Below are 14,270 nucleotides of genomic sequence, written 5' to 3' on the forward strand. Positions count from 1 at the left end.
AATTAGATTTTCCTTTTCTAAAATTTCATACCAGTGGAATCATGAATATGGACTTTTGTATATCTGGTTATTTTTCTTCATCATAATTTTTGTTTGTTTGTTTGTTTTGAGACGGAGTCTCACTCTGTCGCCTAGGCTGGAATGCAGTGGCGTGATCTTGGCTCACTGCAAGCTCTGCCTCCCGGGTTCACACCATTCTCCTGCCTCAGAGTCCTGAGTAGCTGGGACTACAGGCGCCCGCCACCAAGGCTGGCTAATTTTTCTGTATTTTTAGTAGAGACGGGGTTTCGCTGTGTTAGCCTGGATGGTCTTGATCTCCTGACCTCATGATCCACCCACCTCAGCCTCCCAAAGTGCTGGGATTACAGGCATGAGCCACCGCGCCCGGCCTTCATAATATTTTTAAGGTTCATCAATGTTGTTACATGTTTTGTGGTTAATTTCCTTGTATTGCTCCATATTGTTTATTTATGGAGTGTGGCTATCAAAAATCCACAGTGAATTTCCATGTACAAGTATTCTGTGTGAACACACGTTTTTGTGTATACCGAATACTTAGGAGTGGAATTTGTGAATTTTATGGAAAGTGTATGCTTAACTTTTTAAGCAACTGCTAAACTGTGTTCCATAGTAATTGTACCATTTTACATTCCCACTAGCAATATATGAGAATTAGAGTTACTCTGTATCATCACCAACACTTGGGATTATTATCTTTTTAATTTTAGCCATTCTAGAGGGGAAGAAATAGTATCTTATTGTGGTTTAATTTGTGTTTCCTTTAGTTATCCATAGTTATAATGGATATTGAACGTCTTTTCATGTGTTTATTGGCCATTCATATATACTTTTTGTGATGTATTTGTTCAATTTTTTTGCCCATTCAAAAATACTAAGTTGCAAATTCTTTGTTTCCCTATGTAATTCCTTTATTAGAAGAATATATATTTTGAATATTTTCTCCCAATCTGACTTGGCTTTATTTTCTCAACAGTGTGTTTCAAAAGTTTTAAATTTTGATGAATTAAAAAATATTATTTTCTTTTGGCTTGTGCTTTTTTCCCCAAAATATTATTTTCTTGGGGTTTGTGCTTTTTTTCCCCATTCTATCCAAGAAATCTTTATCCACTCCAAAGTCATGAGAGTTTTCTCCTGATTTCTTCTAGAAGTGTTATTGTGTGTGTGTGTGTGTGTGTGTGTGTACCTCAAAATCATATATGAATTGACTTGTACTCTATTTCAAGTTCATTTTGTGTGCGATAAGGGTCAGGTTCACTTTTTTCCATATGGATAATAATACAGTTCTTTCCCCATTTGCTTACCATGGCACCAGTGAAGGAAATGAATTGGCTGTATTTATGTATGGGTCTTCTTTGAACTATTCTGTTATATTGATATATACATTTGATATAATTCATTAGGAAAGCCACGTGCACTGGAGTTTTCTTTTGGAAGGATTTCAATTACCAATTCAGTTTATTTAATGTATACAAGTCTATTCTGATTTTCTGCTGCTTTTTGAGTCAGCTTTGCTAATTTGTTTTTCATGGTATTTGTCCACTTCATCTAAGTCAGAGTTACTGGCATAAATTTGTCCATAATATTCCTTTATTATATTTATTATATTTATAATACCTGTATGATGTGTAATAATGGCCCCTCTTTCATTTCTGATACTGATAATGTGTCTCTTCTGTCATTTTTTCTTAATTAGTCCTACTTGGAATTTATTTACAAATCTCAAGAATAATGCATTTTCTACCCTCACTTTCTGAAAAGTCGATTCCCTCTCCCATTTTTGGAGATGATTATTAAACAGTTGGTCTTTTTTCCTCAACTTTCTTCTTTTTTATTATTATTATTATACTTTAAGTTCTAGGGTACATGTGCATAACGTGCAGGTTTGTTACATATGTATACTTGTGCCATGTTGGTGTGTTGCACCCATCAACTCGTCATTTACATCAGGTATAACTCCCAGTGCAATCCCTCCCCCCTGCCCCCTCCCCATGATAGGCCCTGGTGTGTGATGTTCCCCTTCCCAAGTCCAAGTGATCTCATTGTTCAGTTCCCACCTATGAGTGAGAACATGCGGTGTTTGGTTTTCTGTTCTTGTGATAGTTTGCTAAGAATGATGGTTTCCAGCTGCATTCATGTCCCTACAAAGGACACAAACTCATCCTTTTTTATGGCTGCATAGTATTCCATGGTGTATATGTGCCACATTTTCTTAATCCAGTCTGTCACTGATGGACATATGGGTTGATTCCAAGTCTTTGCTATTGTGAATAGTGCCACAATAAACATACGTGTGCATGTGTCTTTATAGCAGCATGATTTATAATCCTTTCGGTATATACCCAGTAATGGGATGGCTGGGTCATATGGTACATCTAGTTCTAGATCCTTGAGGAATCGCCATACTGTTTTCCATAATGGTTGAACTAGTTTACAGTCCCACCAACAGTGTAAAAGTGTTCCTATTTCTCCACATCCTCTCCAGCACCTGTTGTTTCCTGGCTTTTTAATGATTGCCATTCTAACTGGTGTGAGATGGTATCTCATTGTGGTTTTGATTTGCATTTCTCTGATGGCCAGTGATGATGAGCATTTTTTCATGTGTCTGTTGGCTGCATAAATGTCTACTTTTGAGAAATGTCTGTTCGTATCCTTTGCCCACTTTTGGATGGGGTTGTTTGTTTTTTTCTTGTAAATTTTGTTTGAGTTCTTTGTAGGTTCTGGATATTAGCCCTTTGTCAGATGGGTAGATTGCAAAAATTTTCTCCCATTCTGTAGGTTGCCTGTTCACTCTGATGGTAGTTTCTTTTGCTGTGCAGAAGCTCTTTAGTTTAATGAGATCCCATTTGTCAATTTTGGCTTTTGCTGCCGTTGCTTTTGGTGTTTTAGACATGAAGTCTTTGCCCATGCCTATGTCCTGAATGGTACTACCTAGGTTTTCTTCTAGGGTTTTTATGGTATTAGGTCTAACATTTAAGTCTCTAATTCATCGTGAATTAATTTTCGTATAAGGAGTAAGGAAAGGATCCAGTTTCAGCTTTCTACTTATGGCTAGCCAATTTTCCCAGCACCATTTATTAAATAGGGAATCCTTTCCCCATTTCTTGTTTCTCTCAGGTTTGTCAAAGATCAGATGGCTGTAGATGTGTGGTATTATTTCTGAGGACTCTGTTCTGTTCCATTGGTCTATATCTCTGTTTTGGTACCAGTACCATGCTGTTTTGGTTACTGTAGCCTTGTAGTATAGTTTGAAGTCAGGTAGCGTGATGCCTCCAGCTTTGTTCTTTTGGCTTAGGATTGTCTTGGCAATGTGCGGTCTTTTTTGGTTCCATATGAACTTTAAAGCAGTTTTTTCCAATTCTGTGAAGAAAGACATTGGTAGCTTGATGGGGATGGCATTGAATCTATAAATAACCTTGGGCAGTATGGCCATTTTCACAATATTGATTCTTCCTATCCATGAGCATGGTATGTTCTTCCATTTGTTTGTGTCCTCTTTTATTTCACTGAGCAGTGGTTTGTAGTTCTCCTTGAAGTGGTCCTTTACATCCCTTGTAAGTTGGATTCCTAGGTATTTTATTCTCTTTGAAGCAATTGTGAATGGAAGTTCATTCATGATTTGGCTCTCTGTTTGTCTGTTACTGGTGTATAAGAATGCTTGTGATTTTTGCACATTAATTTTGTATCCTGAGACTTTGCTGAAGTTGCTTATCAGCTTAAGGAGATTTTGGGCTGAGACAATGGGGTTTTCTAAATATACAATCATGTCATCTGCAAACAGGGACAATTTGACTACTTCTTTTCCTAACTGAATACCCTTGATTTCTTTCTCTTGCCTGATTGCCCTAGCCAGAACTTCCAACACTGTGTTGAATAGGAGTGGTGAGAGAGGGCATCCCTGTCTTGTGCCAGTTTTCAAAGGGAATTTTTCCAGTTTTTGCCCATTCAGTATGATATTGGCTGTGGGTTTGTCATAAATAGCTGTTATTATTTTGAGGTACATTCCATCAATACTGAATTTATTGAGCGTTTTTAGCATGAAGGGCTGTTGAATTTTGTCAAAAGCCTTTTCTGCATCTATTGAGATAATGATGTGGTTCTTGTCTTTGGTTCTGTTTATATGCTGGATTACGTTTACTGATTTGCGAATGTTGAACCAGCCTTGTGTCCCAGGGATGAAGCCCACTTGATCATGGTGGATAAGCTTTTTGATGTGCTGCTGAATCCGGTTTGCCAGTATTTTGCTGAGGATTTTTGCATCGATGTTCATCAGGGATATTGGTCTAAAATTCTCTTTTTTTGTTGTGTCTCTGCCAGGCTTTGGTATCAGGATGATATTGGCCTCATAAAATGAGTTAGGGAGGATTCCCTCTTTTTCTATTGATTGGAATAGTTTCAGAAGGAATGGTACCGGCTCCTCCTTGTACCTCTGGTAGAATTCAGCTGTGAATCCATCTGGTCCTGGACTTTTTTTGGTTGGTAGGCTATTAATTATTGCCTCAATTTCAGAGCCTGCTATTGGTCTATTCAGGGAATCAACTTCTTCCTGGTTTAGTCTTGGAAGAGTGTAAGTGTCCAGGAAATTATCCATTTCTTCTAGATTTTCTAGTTTATTTGTGTAGAGGTGTTTATAGTATTCTCTGATGGTAGTTTGTATTTCTGTGGGGTCGGTGGTGATATCCCCTTTATCATTTTTTATTGCATCTATTTGATTCTTTTCTCTTTTTTTCTTTATTAGTCTTGCTAGCGGTCTGTCAATTTTGTTGATCTTTTCAAAAAACCAACTCCTGGATTCATTGATTTTTTTGTAGGGTTTTTTGTGTCTCTATCTCCTTCAGTTCTGCTCTGATCTTAGTTATTTCTTGCCTTCTGCTAGCTTTTGAATGTGTTTGCTCTTGCTTCTCTAGTTCTTTTAATTGTGATGTTAGAGTGTCAATTTTAGATCTTTCCAGCTTTCTCTTGTGGGCATTTAGTGCTATATATTTCCCTCTACAGACTGCTTTAAATGTGTCCCAGAGATTCTGGTATGTTGTATCTTTGTTCTCATTGGTTTCAAAGAACATCTTTATTTCTGCCTTCATTTCGTTATGTACCCAGTAGTCATTCAGGAGCAGGTTGTTCAGTTTCCATGTAGTTGAGTGGTTTTGATTGAGTTTCTTAGTCCTGAGTTCTAGTTTGATTGCACTGTGGTCTGAGAGACAGTTTGTTATAATTTCTGTTCTTGCACATTTGCTGAGGAGTGCTTTACTTGCAATTATGTGGTCAATTTTAGAATAAGTGCGATGTGGTGCTGAGAAGAATGTATATTCTGTTGATTTGGGGTGGAGAGTTCTGTAGATATCTATTAGGTCTGCTTGCTGCAGAGATGAGTTCAATTCCTGGATATCCTTGTTAACTTTCTGTCTCGTTGATCTGTGTAATGTTGACAGTGGAGTGTTGAAGTCTCCGATTATTATTGTATAGGAGTCTAAGTCTCTTTGTAAGTCTCTAAGGACTTGCTTTATGAATCTGGGTGCTCCTGTATTGGGTGCATATATATTTAGGATAGTTAGCTCTTCCTGTTGAATTGATCCCTTCACCATTATGTAATGGCCTTCTTTGTCTCTTTTGATCTTTGATGGTTTAAGGTCTGTTTTATCAGAGACTAGTATTGCAACCCCTGCTTTTTTTTGTTCTCCATTTGCTTGGTAGATCTTCCTCCATCCCTTTATTTTGAGCCTATGTATGTCTCTGCATGTGAGATGGGTCTCCTGAATACAGCAGACTGATTGGTCTTGACTCTTTATCCAGTTTGCCAGTCTGTGTCTTTTAATTGGAGCATTCAGTCCATTTACATTTAAGGTTAATATTGTTATGTGTGAACTTGATCCTGCCATTATGATATTAACTGGTTATTTTGCTCGTTAGTTGATGCAGTTTCTTCCTAGCATCAATGGTCTTTACATTTTGGCATGTTTTTGCAATGGCTGGTACCGGTTGTTCCTTTCCATGTTTAGTGCGTCCTTCAGGGTCTCTTGTAAGGCAGGCCTGGTGGTGACAAAATCTCTAAGCATTTGCTTATCTGTAAAGGATTTTATTTCTCCTTCACTTATGAAACTTAGTTTGGCTGGATATGAAATTCTGGGTTGAAAATTCTTTTCTTTAAGAATGTTGAATATTGGCCCCCACTCTCTTCTGGCTTGTAGAGTTTCTGCCAAGAGATATGCTGTTAGTCTGATGGGCTTCCCTTTGTGGGTAACCCGACCTTTCTCTCTGGCTGCCCTTAAGATTTTTTCCTTCATTTCAACTTTGGTGAATCTGGCAATTATGTGTCTTGGAGTTGCTCTTCTCGAGGAGTATCTTTGTGGCATTCTCTGTATTTCCTGGATTTGAATGTTGGCCTGCCCTACTAGGTTGGGGAAGTTCTCCTGGATGATATCCTGAAGAGTGTTTTCCAACTTGGTTCCATTTTCCCCCTCACTTTCAGGCACCCCAATCAGACGTAGATTTGGTCTTTTTACATAATCCCATACTTCTTGCAGGCTTTGTTCATTTCTTTTTCTTCTTTTTTCTTTTGGTTTCTCTTCTCACTTCATTGCATTCATTTGATCCTCAATCGCTGATACTCTTTCTTCCAGTTGATCGAGTCGGTTACTGAGGCTTCTGCATTTGTCACGTATTTCTCGTGTCATGGTTTTCATCTCTGTCATTTCGTTTATGACCTTCTCTGCATTAATTACTCTAGCTATCAATTCTTCCACTCTTTTTTCAAGATTTTTTGTTTCTTTGTGCTGGGTACGTAATTCCTCCTTTAGCTCTGAGAAGTTTGATGGACTGAAGCCTTCTTCTCTCATCTCATCAAAGTCATTCTCCGTCCAGCTTTGATCCATTGCTGGCGATGAGCTACGCTCCTTTGCAGGGGGAGATGCGCTCTTATTTTTTGAATTTGCAGCTTTTCTGCCCTGCTTTTTCCCCATCTTGGTGGTTTTATCTGCCTCCGGTCTTTGATGATGGTGACGTACTGATGGGGTTTTGGTGTAGGTGTCCTTCCTGTTTGATAATTTTCCTTCTAACAGTCAGAACCCTTAGCTGTAGGTCTGTTGGAGATTGCTTGAGGTCCACTCCAGACCCTGTTTGCCTGGGTATCAGCAGCAGAGGCTGCAGAAGATAGAATATTGCTGAACAGCGAGTGTACCTGTCTGATTCTTACTTTGGAAGCTTCCTCTCAGGGGTGTACTCCACCCTGTGAGGTGTAGGGTGTCAGACTGCCCCTAGTGGGGGATGTCTGCCAGTTAGGCTACTCAGGGGTCAGGGACCCACTTGAGCAGGCAGTCTGTCCCTTCTCAGATCTCAACCTCCGTATTGGGAGATCCACTGCTCTCTTCAAAGCTGTCAGACAGAGTCATTTTCGTCTGCAGAGGTTTCTGCTGCTTTTGTTGTTGTTGTTGTTGTTGAGCTGCGCCCTGTCCCCAGAGGTGGAGTCTACAGAGACAGGCAGGTTTCCTTGAGCTGCTGTGAGCTCCACCCAGTTCGAGCTTCCCAGTGGCTTTGTTTACCTACTTAAGCCTCAGCAATGGCGGGCGCCCCTCCCCCAGCCTCGCTGCTGCCTTGCGGTTAGATCACAGACTGCTGTGCTAGCAATGAGGGAGGCTCCGTGGGTGTGGTACCCTCCCAGCCAGGTTTGGGATATAATCTCCTGGTGTGCCCGTTTGCTTAAAGCGCAGTATTGGGGTCGGAGTTACCCGATTTTCCAGGTGTTGTGTGTCTCAGTTCCCCTGGCTAGGAAAAGGGATTCCCTTCCCCCTTGCGCTTCCCAGGTGAGGCAATGCCTCTCCCTGCTTCAGCTCTGGCTGGTCGGGCTGCAGCAGCTGACCAGCATCGATTGTCTGGCATTTCCTAGTGAGATAAACCCATTACCTCGGTTGAAAATGCAGAAATCACCCGTCTTCTGTGTCGTTCGCGCTGGGAGTTGGAGACTGGAGCTGTTCCTATTCTGCCATCTTGCTCCGCCCCCTCCTCCTCAACTTTCTAACACCCCTTCCAACCTCCTTATTCTTGACTCATGACTCAGATTCCTTTTTCATTAAGGAAACAGTATCAAAAGATCATCCTTTCACTAAATTTACAACCTCGCTGCCTCTATACCACTCCCCACTCCAGTTACAGTGAATTAGTACCTCTTCTGTCACTTGTGCACTGGATACCATATACTCTCTTCTCCTCAAGGACTTCGCACTGGCAATTGTCCTTTCTCTTGCAAAATCAAATTTACTCTTATCAGATTATACTCATTAGTATACAAACATTTCTTAGAATTATTCATATATTTATTTTAAAACTTCTTTAGAGCTTACATCTACCTCCAGTCCTATATCATTGCTCCCCTTTATAGTGAAGCTTCCCAAAATCATTGTTTATACTCAATGTCTCTATACCTCATGTGCTATTTTCTCCTGAAAATACTTTGCTTAGGCTTCCATCTCTACCCTGCCATTGAAACTACTCTTAAAAAGGTCACCAATAATCCACATTGCAGTTGTGGTCCATTGTACTTGGTCAGTTATTCCTGACATGAATTTATATCTCAGCAATATTTGAAACAGTTGATTACTTCTTCCTTGAAACACTATTCATTTGGCTTCTAGAACACCACAGTCATGATTCTCCCTCATTTTCCTGGCCTTACATAGTAGAGTGCTCAAGTCTCTTTATATCTAATCCTTAATGATCTCATTCAGTTCCATGACTTTATATACCATCTATATATATATGTTATTCATACTCACATTTCTGTTTCTTGCCCTTACCTCTTCCTTTCTGCCTACTTGGTATCTCTATTGTGTGTTAAACTTCACGTCCTAAAGGAAGCTCTTGCTTCCCTGCCCTTAGCAAACCTGCTTCTCTTCCTTCTCCCTCTCTTAGTAAAAGGCATCACCCAGTTGTTCAGTCTAAAATTGAAGAGTCATCTTGATCTATCTCTTTTCCTATATCCAGATCCAGCTCACCAACAAGTCCTGTCAATTCTGTCTTCAGAATCCATAGAATAAACCACTTCTCAAAACATTAATTACTTCTACCCAAGCCCAAGCCACTGTCTTTTATTTAAACTATTATAATAACCTCCTAGATTGGCAATACCACAGTGGCCAGAGCAATCCCTATAAAATTTAAGTCAGAGCCGGGTGCGGTGGCTCACGCCTGTAATCTCAGCACTTAGGGAGGCCGAGGTGGGCAGATCACAAGGCCACGAGATTGAGACCATCCTGGCTAAAATGGTGAAACCCCGTCTCTACTAAAAGTACAAAAAATTAGCTGGCATGGTGGCGGGTGCCTGTAGTCTCAGCTGCTTGGGAGGCTGAGGCAGGAGAATGGCGTGAACCCAGGAAGCGGGGCTTGCAGAGAGCCGAGATTGTACCACTGCACTCCAGCCTGAGTGACAGAGTGAGACTCCATCTCGAAAAAAAAATAAACTCAGATCATCACACACATACACATATGCATACACACTTAAAATCCTCCAAAGGCTTCCCGTGTCACTCAGAATAAAATCCAAATTTATAAGTAAAGCTTACAAGGTTCACCTAGGCTTGCCCTGCACACTTCTCTTACCTCAAAACCTAACGCTGTGCCTATATCACTCAGCTGAAACCACACTGACCTTCTAGGTGATTTTTTACTGTATCAAGTGGATTCCTACTACAGGATCTTTGTCTTTATTGTTCTTATTATCTGGAATTCTTTCCCCGAGATCTTTATTTGATTATTGTATTGTTTTTTTAGAGAGAGGATCTCACTCTGTTGCTCAGGCTGGAGTGGTGCAATCATGGCTTACTACAGCCTTCACCTCCCCGGCTCAAGCAATCCTTCCGCCTCAGTCTTCTAAGCAGCTAGGACCACATACATACGCCACAATGCCCAGCTAATTTTTAAATTTTTTTGTAGAGACAAGGTCTCCCTATGTTGCCTAGGCTGGTCTCGAACTCCTGGGTTCATCCTCCCACATTGGCCTCCCAAAGTACTAGGACTACAGGCATGAGTCACCATGCCTGGCCTCCCCAAGATTTTAACTTAAATCATTACCTCACTTCATTTGGAAGAGTTCCCTGACCGCTTTATTTTAAATAGTTATACCCTTCCTTCATTGTTCTGTCCCTTTACCCTTTTTTTTCTTGATAGCCCTTATCACTACCAGATATTGCATATATGTATGTGTAAATATGTGTTCATTTTCTGTCTCTTCCTCTGGAATGTAAACGTCATGAGAGGAGGAAATCTGGTTAATTTGTGTGCCCATGATAAAGAATAGTATCCTGCATGTAGTAAGTGCTTAATAAATGTGTTGAATAAATGAATGAAACCTATTAGGTATAGATAATATTACTCACTATTTCAGATATGGAAAAAGTCTACCACAGCTGGCAGGTTTTCTGACTCCAAGTCCATTCTTTTCTACCTTAGCCCCTTGTTTCTGAAACCTTATCTGATGATTTATCCTCATCTGATTATTTCTTATCTGAATTTCTGTGGTGCTTCGTGTTATTCCCAGAGCATTTGTTACATTTTGTCTTCTGCTGTGGCTGATGCATGCCCCTCTCTTTTCTTATTCTCCCCCAGTGCCTTTTATGAATGCTTTAATAATCATGAGAGAGTGGTACATCATTTCCTCCTGAAGCTCACAGTATTTGAATTTTAATGTTAAATTTGATTTTCTTAGTTTTGTTTTTTTTTTTTAACTAATGTGCAACTCAGGATTTCAGATTTGTCATGAAATTTTTGTCTAGCGACATGTAACTGCTTAAATTTTTATAATGGTAGAAATTTGTTTAGTGGATTACTTATATAGAAAAAATTTATTTCCTACTTTACTATTCTTCTGGGTATCATTTTTTCCCCACACCTCCCAAGAAGAGGGCAGTATTGGTTCAGGGATAGGGGACATCATATGGTACAGGATGGGTTTCATTTTTCTGTGAAATAGGTTACAGAGTCATCAGCAGGCAAGAGGAAAGATTGAGTTCTATATTCTTAAGAAGGAAGACTGAAATGAGGCAGCAAGAAATGTGGACTTTGTAGCTAATGAGAATCTTTGCCTTTTCTATGTGAACAGTGAGATAAATCAAGCTAGCTCTTCCTGTTGCTACCACCCACAAAGCTGTGAAGAAGGCTGTGATAGCAGATGGTATCCATACACAGTTTGATTTGTTTAGAAACCTACATAAAGAGCAGCATGTGTTTTGTTTTGTTTTTCCCCTTAATTACTCAGAGCCAGGGAGACTAGTTTTTAAATAAAATATAGTGATATAGCCAGGAAAAAATTATAAAAATATAGACAACTATATTTTTAACTGCATCATTTCAACTCTATAATATATTGAGTATCTGCTCAATTTATTGAGTAAGGCTCTGGACTAGGCCTTACTTTGTAGGGGATATAAAGAAGAGTGGGTTTAGTATTACAAAATAAGTTCAGTTTAATTAACATGTGTGTTAGTGTCTTTTATATCCCACTGAAGTGCTGAGTATACAGAAATTAAGACAGGTCTTTTCTTCAAGGAGCTTAAACTATAGTGGGGGAAATAAAGTTAAGGGTTAGTTTCAGTACCACATAGCAGATACGATGATAAATGTGTCTTAAGGTGCTATACAAGCTTTGAAGAGGGCACTTAATATAATCTGGGTGGATAGTGAGGATTAGAAAGGAAATATGTCTTGGGGGAGCTAATGCCCTAGAGTACAAACCTAGCTGAGTCAGTAGGTGCTAGTTACGTGAAAATGAGTGGGCAGAGATCAGGGCAGGAGGAAGAGCACAAGCAAAAGACTGAGGCAGGAAACACCATGGCTGTTTGGGAGAGATCCAATTACTGCTGGTATTACTAAAAGTAACATCTTTGGCAGGAGATGAAGCTGGTTGACAGGGGAAAGATTATGGTGGAGTTCAGAGTTTATCCTCTACGTTCATGTTTCTTCAGGTGTTGGCCTGTTGACTCTCTGCAACAGAATATCCTAGGATGTTTGCAGAAATATAAGACTAAACTCACCCCAGGATGTGGAAAATAATCTATAAGATCTGTTGTTTCTACTCAGAATTGGGATTTTCCTATAGGGCTATACAGGATGTTGTGATGAATATATTCTTAAATGATTTACTTTGTCAGGTATACAGAAAAACAGTGGAGAGTTTCTCTTAACATTGGTCTTTTTGGGAGGTTCCCAGAAGAAGAAATACAGTTATAAAGAGTTGTTTATAAAATAGAGGACAGGTATACTGTGTCTTGAGTCAATAAAGAGAGACAAAATTCCAAACAAAAAGTAATTTGAAAGCCCAGTTCACAACTACATTTTTTAGGATATATTTCTCTAATACTAATTTGGGGCAAGAATTCCTTGAGACCTCCAACACTTAGTGTTCAGCCTCTAGCCCCGCGTGTGCGTGCATGCGTGTGTGTGTGTGTGTGTGTAAAGTTTGAGAGAAAGCAAGGAATATGGATATGGAAGATACTGCAAAATGATCAAGGGGGAACCTATGATACATTTATAAATGTTCCATAATCTTTTTTACTATACAGGAATTAGAAAATAAAAGAAGACTGCAAAAACAGGCTGCAAGTAGTCAAAGTGCCACAGAGGTTCGCTTGAATAGAGCTCTAGAAGAAGCAGAAAAGTATAAACTGGAGTTAAGTAAATTTAGGCAAAATAACAAGGTATGGAAAAATTGAATAGCTTTTGTAGTGATCCCTTTTGGTAACTACTTCTTTTATGAACATGTCAAAAATAATACTTAAATTATAATTCTTGATGTCATGCTGAACATTTGTCTTTTCAGAAGAAATATATTCATTAGCAGTATACGCATTTCTAACATATTAGGATGATATGCTTGTCTTATCGCCATAATTGGGTGATGGCACAACTCTTTGGAACATTAATTTCTTCAACCAGTTTTATCAGGTGCCTATATTGTATGTCAGACACTTTTCTGAGCTCTTAGAAAAAGCTGTTTTAAAAAAGTATCTTTCGTATCTCAAGTCTTTTATTCTCTGAACCTCGGTTTTCTAATATATAAAGTAAGGCTCTATTTTACAGGGCAGTGGTTCTCAAACTTGAGCATGTATCAGAATCTCTGGGAGGGCTTGTTAAATCAGATTGCTGGGGCCCATCCCCAGAATTTCTGATTTAATAGGTCTGGAGGGAGGCCTGACAATTCGCAGTTTTAACAAAAATTTACCTGGGAACTTGTAAGGGTCACCGTAACTCCAGTGTCTAGCCAATGCTTGGCATAGAATTAGCATGCGGTGCCTTAAATATCTGTTGAATAAGTGAAAGTTCAAATACCAGTGTTCATGAAAGCCCTTTGTACATTCTATAAATATTGGTTACTTTTTGGTTCTGTATTGACCTAAAAGGGTAATAAGTGATAGTCCATTGGACTCTGCTTAATAATTAGAACAACATTTAGTAATTTAACCATGACTTGGATAATGAAATTAGGAACCACTTTCATTATATACACAGATAATACATTTTGGATTAAGTTAGTAACACTTAACAGGAATAGACTGAAAGTGACCTTGATATGTCCTCTAACATGTTTGAGAGGCAAATATGTGGCATAGTGATTACAGAGTTTTAAGATGTCATCTGTGAGGTAGTTTGTTATATGGTCAGATCATTTTCATATTCAAGGGCCATCGGTGATGGCATAACTGGGATTTATTAATGGAAGTTATTAAATTAACAAGTTAGGAAGTCACCTTTATAGACTTACCAGTAATTAGCCTGTTATTAGAGTGTTATTTCCAATTTGGTGCATTTTAAAGGGATTTTGAAGAAAATAAAAGGAAGAATAACCACCTAGGTACCAGGATTTCCTAATTGTTGTAGATTTGATCTCTATATTGTATTAGTTCACATATTAAGAAAATAGAAGGAAAATGGTTTCATGAAACAGATGACTCTCCATATTCTAGCCAGCCATTTTGTTTTGTTTTGTTGTATTTTTTTTAGGTTTGAGGGTACATGTGAAGGTTGCGTAGGTAAACAGATGTCATGAGGGTTTGTTGACATATATTTAATCACCTAGGTATTAGGCCCAGTACTCAATAGTTATCTCTTCTGCTCCTCTCCCTTTTTCTGCCTTCCCCTCTTCAAGTAGACCCCAGTGTCTTTTGTTTCCTTCTTTGTGTTCTGTAAGTTCTTACCATTTAGCTCCCACTTATAAGTGAAAACGAGCAGTATTCCGTTTTGTGTTCCTACATTAGTTTGCTAAGGATAAC

General features: G+C 39.1%; 1 protein-coding gene across 9 annotated transcripts in view; it reads left to right on the forward strand.

Moving 5' to 3' along the window:
- The window catches only part of TEX9 (testis expressed 9), a 102,387-nt gene that overhangs the window by 40,560 nt on the left and 47,557 nt on the right, over positions 1–14,270 (forward strand). For 8 of the 9 annotated variants that reach the window (XR_012091496.1, XR_012091495.1, XR_005244331.2 and 5 more), the window contains one exon: positions 12,564–12,698. The exons of the other annotated variant lie outside the window; for it this stretch is intronic. Coding sequence is in view for 5 of the 8 variants with exons in the window: in XM_008016503.3 (XP_008014694.3) it covers positions 12,564–12,698 (135 nt within the window). In the remaining 3 variants the exon portion in view is untranslated. The remainder of the gene's footprint in view (positions 1–12,563; positions 12,699–14,270) is intronic. 9 annotated transcript variants of the gene reach the window in all.

Source organism: Chlorocebus sabaeus, chromosome 26 (genome assembly GCF_047675955.1).
Source record: "Chlorocebus sabaeus isolate Y175 chromosome 26, mChlSab1.0.hap1, whole genome shotgun sequence".
Classification (NCBI taxonomy): domain Eukaryota; kingdom Metazoa; phylum Chordata; class Mammalia; order Primates; family Cercopithecidae; genus Chlorocebus; species Chlorocebus sabaeus.